At 42.6% G+C, this 19,152-nt stretch overlaps 1 protein-coding gene across 5 annotated transcripts in view; it reads left to right on the top strand.

Moving 5' to 3' along the window:
- STK24 (serine/threonine kinase 24) overlaps positions 1–19,152 on the top strand; it is a 121,952-nt gene that overhangs the window by 48,212 nt on the left and 54,588 nt on the right. For 4 of the 5 annotated variants that reach the window (XM_072782575.1, XM_072782573.1, XM_072782572.1 and 1 more), the window contains exon 2: positions 2,282–2,512. Coding sequence is in view for 3 of the 5 variants with exons in the window: in XM_072782573.1 (XP_072638674.1) it covers positions 2,282–2,512 (231 nt within the window). In the remaining 2 variants the exon portion in view is untranslated. Of the gene's footprint in view, positions 1–708; positions 802–2,281; positions 2,513–19,152 lie in introns of those variants that run through there. The other variant, XM_072782571.1, reaches the window with a different exon arrangement.

Raw genomic sequence — 19,152 nt, forward strand, 5'->3', positions numbered from 1 at the left:
CACGAGCAGGGGGAGGGAGAAGCAGACTCCCCACTGAGCAAGGAGCCCAATGTGGGGCTCTGTCCCAGGACCCTGAGATCATGACCTGAGCCACCCAGGTGTCCCTATTTGGGGTGTCTAACAATATGGATTATGCACCCCTGCCCCATGTATGACAGAGAGTGATTTGGGATCTCCCACATGTTCCAGGTGATTCTGAGCAGCTAGGTTTGGGGAACACAATCCCAAACAATGAAAACTGTTTGAGGAGAATAAGTAGAGAATGGGTGGGCAGCCAGCATGGAGCCCCCAGGGGCATGCCTGTGATGTAGCCGCCAGGGTGGAGTCTGTGCAGGAAGATCCTCTGGGACTGGGGGGATGGGGAGTAGACAAGTGGGAGAGCAGGGTTTAGATGCCAGGACTGGAAAGTTACCAGAGGGAGGGCTTCTTGGAGGAGGATCAGATTAGGCACTGCAGCGGTGGCCTCAGCTGGAGCCAGACTGTGGCGGTGACCAGCGAGGGGCGGGGCGCCTGGCTGGTCTCGGTGACTTGCAGGGAACTCTCAAGGAAGGAAGGAGAGCGTGAAGGAGAGAGGTGACCAGGGAAGCCCAGTGTTTCTGTTTTTCTCAATGGGAGAAAACTGAGCAGGCTGCCAGGAGTGGTGGGTCTGTAGAGAGGGCTGAATGGAAGAGCCTCTGGTGTAGGGGGCTGATGCTGCTGAAGCTGTATCCAGGGGACAGAAGGATGGATTCAAAAGCTCAGCGCTCAGGACTGGCCTTGAAGAAGAGGAGGGCCACCCCCCCTCATCCTGGAGGGATGGAGGTGAGGGAAGGGGTTTGGAGATGGGAGTTTCTAGCTGCTGAATGTGGACGTCTCTCTCGTGTCCCTTTTTCCTGGCAACCCCGGGATGCACTCCTTGCTTACTTTGTTCATTTTAAATGATGGGGTTAGTGTAGTCTCAAAAACAGGGCCTCTGGGGTCTGTGAGACCACCCATGACTTAGTGTGTGCGTGTGTTGCTGGGGTGTGCTACTTCCGCGGGGTTCACGCTGCAGCACAGCAGCACCTCCGCGTTGGCAGTGGGCGGGCTGGGTTTCAGCACTTCTCTGGAGGCACTGCTTGGAACTCCATGTGTTTCACCTTGAAAGCAAGTTAATGGCTCGTGCCTGGTTAGCCCCTAGGGCTCACCTAGCTAATGGTGCTGCTGACCTTGCTGTAATTCTCTCTCGATCCCCTCATCACTCCCCCTCCCGAAGACCCCCTCCCCCCACCATGCCTGTTATACTCTCTCCCTTTTCAGCCCTCCTCCTTCCCCATCTTCCTTCCTTCTCCATGTTTCAGTTTCTTAGAAGGACTGGTAGACATGGAGGGTGGGCCTGGCATCCTCTTGTTCATGAGCAGCATTTTTGAGGGGAGGTGTGTGAGGTGGTGGCTCCCAGGGTCCTGTCTTACTCTGTGAGGTTTCAAGTGGTGCCAGCAGTATTTGTGCCGAGCTAGGCAGTGTCCCCAAGTCTTCTTGCCGAATGTCAGTTTCGCCCCTCAGTTTGTGACTGACACCCCCCGGGGATGACAGGCTGCTGCCTGTTGAGAGAACTCAGCTGCTCACACACCTTTCTGGTCTGGGAGCTGTGAGGATGGGTGTTGGAGTCCCTATGTCTGGACCCCTTGGAGATGTACGCTGTGTGTATGTGGTTCACCTAATTAGCTAGTGATTGAGAGCTTTCAGAAGCTTTTCCAAGGGCATGATGTTTACAAGACAAAAGAAAACGGGTTCTTATTGTTTCCCAGGATTGGGTTAAAATGTTGAGGCCAAGGTAGTAGCCAAAGGTGAAGATGCATAGGACTGCATTTGCTGGACTTTAAACATGGCCTGTTACGAAATGATTGAGTATTAGTTAACTAGTTACAGTATATGCCTACCTAAACTTAGAAAATTTGTCGGGGAGGGGGAACAAAGGGAGAGAGTGGAATATTTGCGTAACAAGAGTGTTTTTCAATAAATTCATATATCCTAACACTTTGTCTTGGTTTTTACTTAATTATGCAAATACTGGAGCCTTTCCCAGTTTTTATAATCAGGGTTATTGTCCTTGCTTGCATACTTGCTGTGTTTCATAGAGGTGAGGCTTAGAAATCCCTGTGTCCTAAGTGTGAGGAGCTGTGGTCACAACCAGCCTGACCCTCAGATGAAGAAAATGGATCGGTTCTTGGAAGACTGTGTTCTGTGTATTTTTAAGTATGCGGGAAAATCTGTCCCTGTCTTGTGAATTACTGAGGTCTCTTCTTTTCCTTTTCTCCTACAGAACCTGAAAGCAGATCCAGAAGAGCTTTTTACAAAACTGGAGAAAATTGGAAAGGGCTCATTTGGTGAAGTGTTCAAGGGCATTGACCTTCGGACTCAGAAAGTGGTTGCCATAAAAATCATTGACCTGGAAGAAGCTGAAGATGAGATAGAGGACATTCAGCAAGAAATCACAGTGCTGAGTCAGTGTGACAGTCCCTACGTAACCAAATATTATGGCTCCTATCTGAAGGTAAGGCTTGATAGTAAGAATGTGGTTTTCCATGGTGTAGTACTTGACCGAGTCAGAGCAGGGCGTGGAGAGGATGTCAGTAGCACAGCAGGCTGTCGGAGGAGGGAGAAATGTTCCTTTGATTCCAAAGGCACCTGGCTCTGATAGTCTTATCTTCAATGTCACCTATAGAAATATCTTTTGGTTAAAATGTTTGTTGAAGTTCCTTTCCAAGAAAAAAGCACGTCTGATTGGAACTTGGTCATCAGAGACACATTTCTTATGAAGGTATTACAACAACAACTGTGGACTTACCTAACCTTAGCATGGTTTTTTGTAAAACCTTGTGCCGACCTGAGAATCTTAGCCTTTTGATATTTTCAGTTATCAAATGTAGTTTAATTTAATGTTAAAAAAAACCCTGCTGGAACTGATAATGTTGCTTAGTGAACTAGTTTATCTACATTTGACTTTGAAGAATTCTAGGTAAGTAAACAGTGACTCAACACCACAAATTGTCCTGGATTTCACCTGATTCTGTGAGTAGGATAAAAGAGCACAGCAAATGGTTTTCCAGTCCATAATGGGACCATTTTAGATGCTGTAGGGCACTCTAGTCACACCACTAAGAGAGCGGAAGTCTGTCCCTTGTGTTCATGTCCTTTGACATATGCCTGTTTTACTGACCTTAGCAATATAGTATCTTCCAAGGTGGTGTTTTGGAAATGTTAAAAATCAGTGGACAAAAATTCTAAAATGACTCTTGTGGAAACGAAAACTTCATAGGTAGAAAGTATTGCTTCCTGAGAGAGGCAGTAGTAAGCCTAGAGAACAGACGATGTGGCTTCTCCTATCTGGGGTTTATCCTCTAAATTCTTCTGTTGTAGCTTGCACTCTCTTCTGTCATCAGAAGGGACAGTGCAGGCTTTGATTTTGTGGAAATATGATAATATGTAAGCGGAAGGATGGACATTTTGAGAGCCATCGATTCACTTAAAATGAATATTTAAAGAAATAAAAATTGAGTGGTAAACCGATCTTTTTTTGGCACTAGGACATAGGTTCAAATGGCAAAGGATGGCAATCTGTCATGGGTCCAACACAGCATTTTGAAATGGGAAGAATACATTTTGGAGTCATGATGTCTTAGACTTGATTCTTGCTTGTCTTGGCATGTGGCTTTGAGCAAGTTTGTTTGTTTTTTAAGAAATTTCCCCACTTCCTCATTTGTAAAATGGAAAATTATGGTGTATATCTCACTGTTGCAAAGATTAAATGGTATCAAGTATGTAAAAATAGCTGGTATGTAGTAGGTACTTAATAAGTGTTAATTTCCTTCCTTAATTGAATGTATTCATACCCCATCTCTGAAATTACCTTGCAGTGAAGGACGTAATCACTGAGGTCAAAGCAAGGAGGAAGAAGTGCGCCAGTGATAACAATGGATGTTGTGGTGGGGTGCATCCATTTTGGGTTTTGACAGGGCAGAAAGGGAAGCACTGTATGTATTGATTCTTCTGGTCCAAGAGAACACGTGTGACTTCCATACGGGAAAGCAAAGGTCTTCCTGATGTTAAATTTCTATTGAGGAGAAAACAAACAGCCTAAGAAACTCGACTTGAACTCTGTCTGCTATATCACTTAACATCCATTGTGAAATGACTTTGACAGTAGTTTTCTAGTAAACTCAGAGTTGCTTTTCACATGGTATGTTGATGTATTTTAATACCAACTATGGTACCTTTGGCAAAGAAGGGTGGAAGATTCTCACAAATTTCTGGTGATTTATACCAGCTAATAGTTAACTATGGAAATAAAGGATCAATGGTTCAGAAGTATCTTTTCAACCCAATTCTCCAGCAAAATTTTTATTGCATGCTGGAACAGATTGCTTTCTTGTGGCCAAACATGGTCTTGACTATTCATATTTAGAGATTTCCATCTGGTATGTCATGTTCTTGCCTGAGTCACTAATTCTAGAACATATATTCCAAGTCAACCTAACCTTGATCTAGAGTTGTCCGGTAAATTTATTTGGTTAGCATAATGTCAGGTGCTAGAATACCCCCCCCCACCCCCAATTTATAATAGCTCACATATGATACAAGCTTATTTCTTGCTTGCTGGTAGTCCTGATTTCTGGGAAATTTTCCTCCAGAGAGTGACTGGGGAACCCTAGTTCCTTCGGTCTTGTTCTTCCTTCCACCTTCTATTCATGGCTGTATTCGTGTGCCTTTAAGTCACCGTGAGAGCCTGTGAGAAGTGTCCACACCCCCAGGCCTAGATGCAGAACACAATATTTCTGCCCACATTCCCCTGGCCAGTCCTTGGTCGTATCACCACACTTGACTCTGGAGAGGCTGAGAAAACGTCCCATCATGTGCCTCTTGGAACAGGCAATGGGCTGGGTGCTCAGTGAGCTGTCCCTTTCCAGAAGTTTTGATAAGTTTGTCTAGAACGTTCTATGTTTTACTGGGCAGATTGTCTTTTAGAGACTATAACCGCCTCAAGAATGCCAAAAATAGTATCACTGTTGTGAAAATTTGACTTCTTAAACCATGCTAAAGTTGATTCTGTTTAATTTGCTTAAAAACCAGGAACTTCTCTTCTTAAACGATATTAGCTGTTAGAAGTTGATCAGGACAAGAATCCAGACCTGTGACTCTATCTGCTGGTTCTTGTATGACAGTTTCATGAAGTGATGAGCCAGAGGCTCTTTTATCATCTTGGTAGGCATGAAGTTTAAGTTTATATAATCCTCTTGGGTAAGATATAAAATAAATTGACACATGATGGGTCAATGGGTCTTCGACACGAAGTTGAAAATTACTGTGCTTTGTGTGGTTTTTGTTGCCTTTGTGAAAACTCCCCCCATAGCATTCAGAGGTAATATTCTTAGTTCTTTAAGGGGTGATGGGAGAGAGGAGCCTTCATTTTCACCTGATGTTAAGGGCTTTCACATACCAAGATTGGGCAAAGAAGACATAAGCAGAAACTGGTTTCTTCCTACCAGGTTAACACTTAAAGAGGTCTCCTTTGTGTCGGTTTCAAACAGCTGGTGTAGAAAAAGGGAATTAAGCACAATAGGTAAGTAGTGGTCTGAATATATCGAATGTTACTGAAGATGAGGAGAGTGGAGTTTTTTTTACTGTGTGGCTGTGATCAGATCCCAGAACTGCAGTGTAGCAAGTTTTCCCCTCAGCGATTGAAAACAAAAACAAGGTCACTTGAAGGGAGGAGAGGGAATAATTCAGCAGTGAGAACTTATGGTTCTGTTGATGAATCTGAAGCCTGAATGGGTTATAAAGGTTACCATGTACGAGAAAAAGAACTGCATTTGTTGTAGTTCAGGTGTTTAATGTTTGGGAAATTAAACCAGTGAGACTGTTTAATTAACCAGAAGCCTCTGAGTCCCAACCATAAACCGCTGGAATTTCCTGTCACAAAAATACCATCCAAAAGGTCATAATGAAACTCTGTGTGTGCGTGCTTGCATGTGCGTGCTTGCACAGGGGCTGGTTTGGGTGGTGTGCAGGAGGGGAGAGAGAGAATTTTTTGGTTTTTTAGTTAGGCACTAAAGACCTAGTAAGATCATAACAGAGATATGATGTTATGTAGCATTCTAAGCCTGTTTTCTTTTTGTGCAGCATTCACAAGTGCTCCTCATCCTCTTTAGCTCTACAAATCTCTTATGTGTTTTTTTTTTTGTTTGTTTTTTTTTTTCCTTTTCCTGGAGATAGGCGGATTATTAGGATCTTCACTTTGAGATTCACAGAGTCAAAGCCAGGATTTTGGTCTTGGATCTTAGTGTAGGCACGTAACCGTTTGTGCGTTCTGTAGGCTGCCAAGTTCCTCAGGGAAAAAATGTAGAAACATAAACTTAACTTTGCAGGATTGTTGATCAAAATTGAGAACGTAAAGTGCCTGGCATGTAGGAGATCTTTAGCAAATGATAATTATTATTTTTTTAATACAAGATATTTGTGCCAAATGACTCAATTAGTTTCTTTTTTTTAAAGATTTATGTATTTTTTAGAAAGAACACGGTGGGGGAGGGGCAGCAGGAGAGAGACTCAAGCAGACTCCCCCACTGAACACAGGACCCTCCAGGGATGGGGTGGGGATGGTACTCAATCTCATGATCCTGAGATCTTGACCTGAGCCAAATCAAGAGTCAGGTGCTTAACCAACTGAGCCACCCAGGTGCCTCACAAAATTCATGTCTTAAAAACAGATTATTAGCACACTAAAAATTAGGTTTATCACTTTCTTTTATAATAAATTAGTTAGTACTTTCAAATATCAAGCCAGCTTAACCAAAGCAAATCAAGTGCAAAGCAAAAAAATCCAGGAAGCAGAAAAGCTGTGTTTATCTTAGTTGTTTTTGTTGTAGTACTGATACTAAGGAAACATATCCATGGAGTGAATAGTGGATTCAGATCCCCAACTTAAGACTAAGTTTTTCTTCAGTTCCTAAAAGTTTTCAGGGTAGTTTTACTCATCAGATTCACTAGAAAACTCATAGGGAAAAGTCTCCTAATGAGTTTCAGAGAATTAAGTGCCCTATTTAAATACAAATTAGTCTGGGAAAAGGGTTGTCTGTGTTGTATACATGTATACTTTTTAATAGTTTTTAAAATTATTTTGACTTCTGATGTCTTTTTTCCTTCTTTCTCCAAAGGGAAGATAGTTTCTGATGAAATTGAAAAACCATTTTGCCCTTAGGAAAAGAAGTAAAAGAAAAACATATAAGTGGCTAGCATCTTTGTGAATGAGGCTGCTGGGTGCGTTACCCTTCACCCACTTTCCTTATACTTCTTGTCCCGCTATGACTAGTGATAGCCTTTCCCTTGATTTTCAGAAGAAGCTGAGTTTGGACAATATAATCTGCATGTTTTCTGCTTTATCTCCAGAAAAAAAAAACCCCAAAACAAACCAAAACTACAGTCTCTTGCTTCCCCATATTGTATTACATCTCATGATCTATCTCAGAAACAAAATGTGAGTATTGTGACATGATAATAAACGTATCTGTTGGGACACGTCTGAGTTTATCTTCACTCATGCTTCTTCCTCAACTGCCTGTGCCATGGTAGCTCCTGCTTTTGTATTGACCTGGTTTCAGACATAGTAAGGACTATTAGGTGGTTTATTAGTTTTGGGAAGCATTTCAGTTCATGTACATGCATGGTATGTGTATGTAAACTCTCCTGGGCCTCAGGAATACTTACACAAGCACAAGGGTTCCTTCTCGCTCATGTCTTTCTTAGGCCTGAAGGCAGAGAGTCCCAGCATTTTCTCACTAATAGAGAAAATATGGTACTGTTGGTAGAGTACCTGAACGATGATTTGCAGATTAATTGGATTCGAATCAATAAGGCAGATTTAAAGGGCCAGAGAGGAAAGTCAGGACTCTCTTCTTAGGAAGGAGTCCCTATGCAGGATGGGACTTTCTGTGGCTGTAACAGGGAAGAGCCTGTGCTCTTGCGGCCCTGCCCAGCCACCTACATGTGGTAATTGTGTGTCTCCGTACCTTCTGCCAGCTGCCCTGTATTGTACCCTCCCACACTGAAGCTACCTGTGGCCACGTCTGGAGATATTTTTAGTTGTCACTAAAGGGGTTGGTGCTCCTGGTATGTAGAAGTGGGTGGAGATCAGGGATGCCCTGCAGAGCACGGGACAGCCCCCACGACAAAGACTCACCCAGCCTGAGCATCCCTCATGCTGTGCCCTGGAACGAACACTGTGATCTTTTTGTCCTAGAATACAGGTAGAAGGAACGGTATTTCTAGGGCTGGAATTGAGACTCTTGGAAATATCTCTAGGGGTATTTTGGACAATCCTCATAGACCATGAGTATGTCCATGTGATTTCTGTGGCCAGACCAAATGTGAGCTTTTTTTGTGAGCATCATGAGCAGGATGTGTCCAGATTCGGGACAGTGATTTTACACTGGCTTTGTGTATGCTAGGCTAGACTGAGAAATGCCACACGGTGTTCTGGGGACAGTGGTATCCAAAAGATGCTTTTCTGGGTGACTTTTGTTCTGATATGAGATAGGACAAAGGCAATAGGATTTCTCAGAACATTATATGCCAAATAAGCATGTTCATAGACCTAAATATTGTCTATGACCTTTTCTAGTCTTGGGTCCATTATAAACTCTGCTTTTTTAGGCAAAGCTCTGGAGAGCAGTGCTGGTCTAGTTTCCCTGGGGATGCCATTCACCAAATGAGAGGGAACATTCCCTCACGGGTGAATGTCTTCATGGGAAGCGTGATTCTTCTTTGTGCACTTTGGGCTTACTACAAAGTAGATACCCCAAGGTATTATTTCATACCTGGACGAGTGCTGTATAACTGGAGGCCCTCATCCCCTTAATATTTTGTATGTTTTCTTGACAACCAAATTTAAAAATTAATGTTAATAAATGAAAAAGCGAGTGAAATACTGATACCTTGCCCCCCCCTTTTTGTGTAAGGTGTTTATTTTTTAATTCCTTTGGTCACTGCCTTTTTTTTTCCCCCCTAGATTTTATTTATTCATGAGAGACGCACAGAAAGAGAGAGAGAGAGAGAGAGAGAGGCAGACACACAGGCAAAGGGAGAAGCAGGCTCCATGCAGGGAGTCTGATGTGGGACTCAATCCCGGGGCTCCAGGAGCATGCCCTGGGTGGAAGGCAGGCACTAAACTGCTGAGCCACCCAGGGATCCCCTGGTCACTGCCATTTTTACACATGGTACATCATTCTTAGTCTTAAAGATCTTCCACTCCAGCCTCTCCGATTTTTGGGCTAACTGCCTAATCAATAAAATGGCCTATTTCATTACGTTAAAGCAAGCTTTTTTTTTTTTTTTTTTTTTTTTTTTTTTTTTTTTTTTTGCATTTCCACCTTTTCCATTTATGGACATCAGGTGAGGAGAGTGGAGGGTTTTTTCCCTCCTGTTTTTCGGTTTGTGGCACCACCGTCATTGATCTTTGTAAGACCCTGGTTTGTTTTCATCAGCTTTATTATATTTCCTCCTTCATCCCCACTGCCTTTTTCTTTTGTAGCATAGGTTTTGATATGTCTTCGGACATGTGTGTCCTCAGTAGATACAATATTTTGTGTACTGTGCATGAGTTTATTTTTCCCTATCACATACTTATTTTTCAAAATTTGTACACAGTAAAATTAACTTTTTTGCATGTATAGTTCTTATAGTTCTGTGCATCTTAACACACGTATGGATTTTTTTTTAAGATTTTAAAAATTTTATTTATTTATTTATTTATTTATTTATTTATTTATTTATTTATGATAGTCACACAGAGAGAGAGAGAGAGAGAGAGAAGCAGAGACACAGGCAGAGGAAGAAGCAGGCTCCATGCACTGGGAGCCCGACGTGGGATTTGATCCCGGGTCTCCAGGATCGCGCCCCGGGCCAAAGGCAGGCGCTAAACCACTGCGCCACCCAGGGATCCCAAGGTTTTTATTTATATGAGAGCACAAGCCAGGGCAGAGGGAGAGGGAGAAGCAGACTTCCCACTGAGCAGGGAGCCTAACATGGGGCTCAGTCCCAAGACCCCAAGACCATAACCTGAGCTGAAGGCAGACGCCTAACAGACTGAGCCACCCAGGCACCCTCACGTATGGATTCTTACAACCACCACTGCACTCAAGGACACTGAACAATCCCAGCATGGCAAAGAATTCCCAGTTCATCCCCCACCTCACCCCTCTGGCATCCATTCATCTGTTTTGTTGCTCATGGGGTTTTGCATGTTCCCAAAGTATCCTCTAAATGAAGTCACACACCTTTATTACTTCTTTCAGTTAGCATAGTGTATTTGGGATTCACTCACATTTGTGTGTGTATCAGTTATTTGTGCCTTTTTATTGTTGAGAGGTTTACCATTGTCATAATGTACCATATTGACCTATCGAAGGGCAGTTGGGTAGTTTCCAGATTTTGACCATTATGAGTAATGTTGCTATAAACATTCTCGTACAGTGTTTGTATGCACGTGAGCTTTCATTTCTCCAGGATAAATACTGGAAGTAGGATTGCTGAGTCATATGGTTAACTGTATGTTTGATTTTCCACAGTGGCCGTGCCTTTTTACGTTGGCATTGTCAGCATTTTTTATGTCAGCCATTTTTTTTTTTTTAATTTTTATTTATTTATGATAGTCACAGAGAGAGAGAGAGAGAGGCAGAGACACAGGCAGAGGGAGAAGCAGGCTCCATGCACCGGGAGCCCGATGTGGGATTCGATCCCGGGTCTCCAGGATCGCGCCCTGGGCCAAAGGCAGGCGCCAAACCGCTGCGCCACCCAGGGATCCCTATGTCAGCCATTTTTATAGGTGTTTAATGGTATCTCGTTGTGGTTTTATTTGCATTTCTCCAGTGAGTTAGGATTTTGAGTATCTTTTCATATGATGCTTATTATCCTCATCAGCCCTCTGGACTGGGATACTTTTAGTTAATACCACCATGTCATTCCAAATAGCTTTACCACCTTACAATCTGAGTTTGATTTTTCTCTCCCTTTTTTCTTTTTAAAAACAGCTTTAAGGAGATAGAATTTACATGCTGTACAGTTTGTCCATTTAGAATGCACTCTCTCCAGTGGATTCTGGTGTATTCCCAGGATTGTGCAGCCATCACCATCATGAAATTTAGAACATTGTTATTACTCCAGAAAGAAACCTATACCCATGATCGGTCATTCTGCATTTCCTCCCAACTTTCCCAACCCTAGGCAACCACCGATTTACCTTCTACCTCTATAGATTTGCCTGTTCTGGGAACTTTATAGAAACCGAATCCTATGATATATGACCTTTTATAACTGGCTTCTTTGATTTAGCATAATTTTTTCAAAGTTCATTATGTAGCATGTGTTGATACTTTTCATGACAGTCCATTGTAGGTATATGCCACATACAGATTTCTGTTTTTTAGTGTTTGATATGTATAGTTTGGTTATTGATTTTTTTAAAAAAATATTTTTATTTATTTATTTGACAGAGGATGAGATAGCACAAGCAGGGGGAGCAACAGGCAGAGGGAAAGGGAGAGGAAAGAGCAGACTCCCCGTTGAGCAGGGAGCCTGATGCAGAACCCCAGGATCATGACCTAGGCCAAAGGCAGACACTTAACCAACTGAGCCACCCAGGTGCCTCTAGGTTATTGACTTTTTAAAGTCCATTTTAGAAATCACAAGTATCTTCTCTGACTCTATTGCATTTTTTTTAATTTTTAAATTTTATTTATTTATTCATGAGAGACACAGAGGCAGAGACATAGGCAGAGGGAGGAGAAGCAGGCTCCATGCAGGAGCCCAGTGTGGGACTTGATCTCAGAACTTCCTGAGCCGAAGGTAGATGCTCAACTGCTGAGCCACCCAGGTGTCTCTCTATTGCATTTTTAACTGAGAGGTATTCTTTGTTGAAAGAAATCTTTAATTCTAATGTGGTTCACTATGTCAGTTTTTCATCTTCTGGTTTGTGTTTTTGGGATCCTATTTAAGGAATCCACTAGTTCCCTAAGGTTATTACAATTTTTTTTTCTCTTAACCTTATATATTTGCTTTTTTATTAGATCTTTAATCTGTCTGGTATATAGTGGAAACAGGGATTTTATTTTTCTCCATGTAGTGGGATAGATTACTAGTTTATAAGTGATCTGTTCTTTACCCACTCAGGTATGATACTATAGCACATGAAAGTCTTCTGTATCTCTAGGCCTGTTTCTGGATTTTCTGTTTTTTTTTTTTTTGTGATGCCTCTATCATTCGTGTTGTATGTGTGTGATTGATAGCTTGGCTTAAATCTTAATGTAAGGAACGGTTAACCCTCTTCACCTCTCTCACAAAGAAAAGCTTTGTTGCATGGGTTCTTTGAAGATCTTTACAATACATGGTTTAGAATGAATTTGTACATGTTCTGTTTAAGATCCTACTGAGATTTAAAAATTTATTTTTGAGGAGAATTAACATTTCAAGCCAAACAGAAATGCTTTGTCTTTTCTTTTGGGTTGTCTTACGTGGGCTTTAATAAAGTTAAATTTTCTGCCATAAAAGACCTTGTGGATATATTTTATTTTTTTGCTTTTATTGCTATTTTGTCTGATACATTTTTGGATTGCTTAGTTAAGGGTATTGTGATGATTTTTTTCACATTGTTTTTGGCAATCTTGCCAAATTCTTGTTAGTTTTCTGCACATATGCTCACATCTATAAATAATGATAGTCTTCTGTCTTCCTTTCCACCCTCATTAGCATCTTACATCTTAGGTTTTGGCGTGACCTCTAGTACTATGTTGATTACATAGTGATAGGAACGTTATACCTGTCTTATTCTGGAGCTTAAAGAAAATACAGCTTACATTTTTCTGTAATAGGTGTGGTATTTGATAGAGTTCTGGTGTGTAGATTTTTCTTTTTTAAATAAGGAAGTCACCTCTATTCCTAATTGGAGGGCTTTTTAAAAACAAAGTAACAAACCAGAGCACTTGTCTCCCCCCCCCCCCTCCCCCCGTAGTTTTAAAGACAGTTATGTGATTTTTCTCTTTCAGTCGTGGTGTAAATAGATGGCAGTTGACTAGATCTGAGGTGTACTCTTCCTGACTTCTGAGAAAGAAAATTGGCTTTACAGAGTAAGGAAGATCTTCTCTAGCTGCTGTAATGAAGAAGACCAGAGGGTTGGCATCATGAGCTGAGAACCCATAGGATCTGCTTCTGAGACACTGTCACTTTGGCCTGTAGTTTTGCATAATGCTCCCTGATGGAACAGAGAAGATAGAACCTGACCTTGCCTGGAACAGCAGGCTGCCTCAGGGGCCCCAGCAGTACTTCCTTCTCAGCCTAGTATGTCCATCCTCGCCATGGCTTAGGAACAGTGCCGAGATGGAGAAGTTTAGCCAACTGCTCAATTGATTACAGAGTGATTTACTCAAACCTCTGCGGCTACTCTGCATCGTGGCTCCTAAACCTTCTGTGGGCTCCTGGTGTAGAGGAATAACCTGGCTCAAGGCAACTGAACCGAAAACACTGCACTACTTGTGTGTTGAATTTGGGAAGATGTTTCCAGGTTGTACAAAGTTCTGTATTTGAAACTGGCAAGGAGGCGTGGCTTGTGGGGGCAGTACCTTGATGGAGTGATCTCTTTTGGAATTGTTCAGGTGGTATCTGGAAGGTCTGGGTGATCATTGTTTCTGTGTATGCACCTCGGAGTTGTTTCTCTCTTTGCTGAGGACTAAGACACACTTGGGAGTATTTTCGGTGGCAGTAAGAGGAGAGAGATGATGGATCCTTGGTAGTTTGGAACTGCCCTGGTGAGCCACATGGTTCTTTATATTTTTTGAATTTACTGTGATACTAAGTATTCTTCATCAGTTGGTTTTACATTCCACTTTGGTACTTCCTCTGCATGTTGGGCTAGGGTAGGTTTGTGAGATACTGTGGCTCCAGCTTGGTGTGGAATGGAGGCTTAGGGATTGGGAAATACCTGCAGGTGCTAGAGAAGGGACCTAGTCAGAAAAAGAATGCCTTTACCCATCACCTTTCTCTTCTTTTCTGGCCTTGCTGACCCCAAGCCCTAGAGATCTGGAGTCCTGCCCTGAACGGAACCAGCAAGGTGTAGTCACCTAAACTTGGACCAGTGTCCTCATCTGCCAAATAAATTCCTTTCAGTCTCTGATTTGGCTTAGCTTGCCAATTAATAAGTCTCTTCTCAGAGAATGAAAGAGAGAGAAAACGCACATGCATATGGTGGGGGGTGAGAGTGGAGAACCCCAGGCAGGCTTCTTACTCCATGTGGAGCCTGACTCTGGCCCTATCTCACAACCCTGAGATCATGACCTGAACTGAGGTTAAGAGTCTGATGCTTAACCCACTGCATCACCGAGGCACCCCTAATAAGCAATTCTTATGCATAATCAGATAAATTAGAAACATGGATTATCAGAGCAGGAAGGGATTTTGCAGGCTCCTGGCACACTCTTTATTTTCTGGATTAGAAAACCAAGGTACGGATGAGCTGAGTGATTTCCTTTTCTCCCAGTATCACAGTTGAGCTGGGTTCAGGGCCACAGGCTGCTGGTTCCTTGTCCACTGTTAGCTTCCCTGCACCTGGCTGTTGTCCTGTCAATACTTCTTTGCCCTTTTCCTCCTTGGATTCCCTCTGTCTGGTGTCTCATCAGTACTTTAGCCCATTTTGCAGGAGCTGAGCCATTCAGTCCTGAGGATCGGGGTCCTCACTGTTGCCTAGTTAGGCACCCACCCTTTTCTCTGCCTGGATTGTGATCCTGCAGGGCTGTGATGTGATGGCATCACCTAGAGAGCTTAAAAACTCCTGAGGCCTGGCTGCACCTGCAGATTCTGATTTCTTTGTTCTCAACTCTTGCCTTGTTGGTGGGAGTTTTAGAAGTTCCCCAGGTGATTCTAAAGTGAGGTCACGCGTGAAAGTCGTTAATCTGTAGGATCACCTTGAGGAGAAAGAGCATCACCAGAGAGCAACACACAGAGGGTAATTACCACTAAGGATGTTTTCAGTGTTGAAGAAAATACAAACTCAGAGGTTTAAACAAGAAGGGGTGTGTGTTTCCTAACAGCAAAAATTCCAGAAGAAGGGTAGCTCCAGCTCGTGGTCACCAGTGTCCAAATTCTTTTTTTTTTTTTTTTTTTTCATATTGCGGTCCTCAGGGTCTTAGCTTGGCCTTTGGGCAGATAAAGGGCCACTGTTTTCTGGAAGAGTGTTCGTTGGGTACAGGAAACCTTTCTCAGAAAGCCTCCCCAGGCCACGTCCTGACATACTTCATTCATCATATCTGAGTCGAAGGCTGATGCCTCCTTAATCAGCCCCTGGCTGGAGGGAGGGGCCACCTCATTGGCTCCCACCAAATAGTTTTACTTCTTCCTTTTTTTTTTTTAAAGTTTACTTATTTTTATTTTTATTTTTAGTAATCTCTACAGCCAGCATGGGGCTTGAACTCACAACCCTGAGGTCAAGAGTCAGTCTCATGGTCCTCGCACTGAGCCAGCCAGGAACCCTTAGGATTTACTTCTTGAGCTGGAGAAGAGTGGGTTTCCCTCTGAGTCATAAAGTCAGAGGAGGGAGAAGGGGGAAGTGTTGGTTGAATATATCAACTAACAGCCTCTGAAAAGGAGTTCTATTAGGTCCTGCCCTCAACATGCCCATTTGGGGAGCTTTCTGCCTTCACTGTTTTGGGAAATCTGGCATTTGCTTACCCGTAAGAACTCCCTTCGCAGGTGGCAAAGGTTGAGATTCTACTGGAAGCTTGATCAAATTAGCCAGACACGGGACCTGCAGGTGGCTGGCCCTAGGTCATCTTTTCACAACACCTGCCTTGAATCTGAGGCAGAGTTATCATTTTCAGATGTCCTAGTGCTGAATTTTTATTTAGTGCCACCTAATTTCTTGGGTGGTTTAACAAAAGAAATTCTTGTTGGTGTTGACTTTAAAAGTAAAATAGCCAGTTACTTTTCCAGTAAATTGGATTTATTTGTGGATAGCAGAGGAATTGCAACTAGGGACTAGCAAGCTATAGCAAAAGCCATAGTCAAGTTCAGAGAACAAAAGAGAGGAAGGCTCTTTTATTTTTGTTAATTTTTTATTTATTAGAGCATGTGTATGAAAGAGTGAGCGAGCACATGCAGAGGGAGAGGGAGAAGCAGACTCTCCGATGAGCAGAGAGCCTGACGTGGGGCTCCATCCCAGGATTATGACCTGAGCTGAAGGCAGATGCTTAACTGACTGAGCCACCGAGAAAGGCTCTTTTATAGAGGAAAGGGGATGCTGGGCAGGGCTGTTATAACCACAAAGTCCATTGGAGTGAATGGGAATTGGAAGTGTAGTGGCTTCTCATTGAGTGAGCTGTGACTGTCTCTTCTTGGCTGGGATGTTGCTGGGGGGAGAAGATTCCTCTTGCTGGAGTGGTAAAGTATAGGCTTCTTTCTGTAAAGGGCTGCAAAGAGTGGTGGGGTGTGAGAGCTGCTCCCTTCCCCTTCCGGCCTCCCAAGTCCATTGTAAATGAGGGTTCCTTTATTCAATTTCACACCTTAAATGATTTATTCATCCTTCAGTGCATAGATGAGCATCATCTCTGTAGCTCATGTATGTTGAATGAATGAGTGAATGAATTTGAATTTGTTTTGGTAGCTATGGCCTACTTTTACATAGATCTGGAAGCCTAGCCAATACCTAAAAAGTCTTTCCTATGTGGCTAGTAATTGGACTCCTTTGCAATAATGGGGACCTGCTTCAGCTGCCAGAGTTGGCCGTCACATGAGCTATGCAGGGCAGCCCTGTCTCTCCTGCTCATTTACTTATACTCAGTCTCTGCCAGAAATCCTATTTTGGTTTTGTGGTCCTGTAGCTTTCTTTCTTAGCACCTCCTTGCTTGTTCCTCACCTGTGGATGATTCTGTGGTTGCCCATGAAAGTCTGGCAGCGTTTGCGTTCCTTCTCCTATGGCCATTCCCGTTGCTTATAGCAGCCTGTCTTTATTTGCCGGGGATAAGTTCTAAGACCCCCAGTGGATGCCTCAAACTGCAGATTGTACCAAGCTCTACATGTACTATATTTTCTCTTAAGCCTACATATGTGATAAAGTTGAATTTATAAATTAAGCACAGTAAGAGATTAACAATAATGATTGTAGTAATAACAATAAAAAAAAGAACAATTACAATAATATTAATAACAGTTATGTGAATGTGGTCTCTCTCTCTCAAAATATCTTTCTATACTTACCCTTTTGGTGATGATGTGAGATATAAAATGCCTACGTGATGAGATGAAGTGAGGTGCATGACATAGTCATTGACCTTTTGGATCATTCATTGGGAGGAAGATCATTTGCTTCCGGACTGTGGGTTTAGTGCAGGGAACTGAAACTGCTAAAAGCAAAACCATGGATAAGCAGGGAATTGCTGTCTTAGCAGACTCACTTTCCAGAGAGCCGAGGTCTTCCTGATAACTTGCCTTTGTTTCCTCTTCACCGAACATTCTAGGGCAGGTCCTTTGTGTAGCATTGCTTTTGTTCTAACATCTGAGATCCTTTGGGCTCTGAAGGATTGAGTGATGGGGGAGTTAGTTCCTGGTCCTTTGGGGCAGGGGACAAGCGGTTTAGATGCTTGCCTTTTGAGAACCTACCAGACCAAAAGGTTTTATTGGTATGTTTTTTAAGAGTCCTTTTGTCCCTTTTCTGATGATTCATCTTTAAAGAAGCAAATTAATTTGTAGGTGAATTTTCTCTGTCCCTTTTTTTTCTTTTTTTTTCTCTGTCCCTTTTAACTGGATATCTACAACATGTATTTGGAGGGAAAAACACATACTTGAATCAAAATTTTAAAACACAGAAACATTTTCCCTCAAAACTCTTTATGAGTATATTGTTTTTTTCCTTTCTTTGTATGCTCAATGCACAGATAACTGTAAACAGAATATTCTGATTTCTATTTATTTGCATTGTTGCAGTGGTGAGGATCAAATATCTTAAGGCATTTCTTTGAAGGAAAGGATTTTTTAAAGAAAATTTTGAGGTGATATACAGTAAAACATATGCAAATAGCTTTGCTAGCTGTGCAATTAGTGGGGAAGTATGATTTGGCATTGGGCAGCTATTGGCTTATTGCAGATTGACTTGCTGAAAACAATTTATATAACCTGTTAAGTAGACCAAGCATTGTGAGACACTGGAAAAGGTGCTTAGTTTACTGAATTTTTGTGATTTTTGTGACTTGGTATGAGATTGGTTTTCCAATTTTATGCTTTGGACTTTTCCCTGTCATTATAACTGAAATTGGTAGAGATAGGTCAATGGCAAGGTTGACTATAGACCAGTGCTTATGGAAGCTCATCACCTACATTTCTTGTTTATATGCAAGTCTTCTCTTACTTCTAGCCAAGGCTGGTATAGGGTGGCACATGGATTTTGCAGTCATTATTGCTCATGGATCTTAAACAGGCCTGATGATGTGGAGTTGGCTCGTGTTCAGTAGCATGAAGACTTCTTGCCTTTTCTCTTGTTCCTTTGATGGAGCTTTATTTCTGGACACTTTTCTGAAAGTTGAGATCCATTCAGAGGCAGACAGACTTGTTCCTAGAGGAAAGGGGGCATAAATATGCCAAATGCAAAACCACAATGATTTCTTTGATTGCAGGGACCTTTGGGCCAGCTTGCAGTAAGAACTTGCCTTTAGAAGATCCTTTGGTTCCCATCAGTGTCTCCCTCTCCTCAAAGGGATGGCAACCCGATGGACAGTGGGCACATGACCCTGGCATCGACAGACTTCCATGGAGGTAAGCTGTTCTGTCAGTGCTGCCCAGACAGACAGGCACCTTCCTCATCAGTCCCGAGCCCTCCTCCATCCACACCTTGTACACACGTGGTCAGAGGACCTGAGGCTTTTTCTCTTGCTTCCTCAGGTGACACATGGCCCTTCTTGCACAGGGATTAGAGATGAATGGAGTGAGAGACAACTGTGGCAGTTTTCTCCTGGTCGAGGACAGGAATTTCCAAGTTGGTGGTCTTGAACTCACGGTCAATCCTTTATGACTTTATGTCTGTATCTCACTGTATATTGGGCTGAACTCTAGTCACTGTGAGCAACTGTTGCTATTTGGGAACAAGCCACACAGTCTGTCCCTTCT

This window comes from Canis lupus, chromosome 17, assembly GCF_048164855.1.
Source record: "Canis lupus baileyi chromosome 17, mCanLup2.hap1, whole genome shotgun sequence".
NCBI classification, from domain to species: Eukaryota; Metazoa; Chordata; class Mammalia; order Carnivora; family Canidae; genus Canis; species Canis lupus.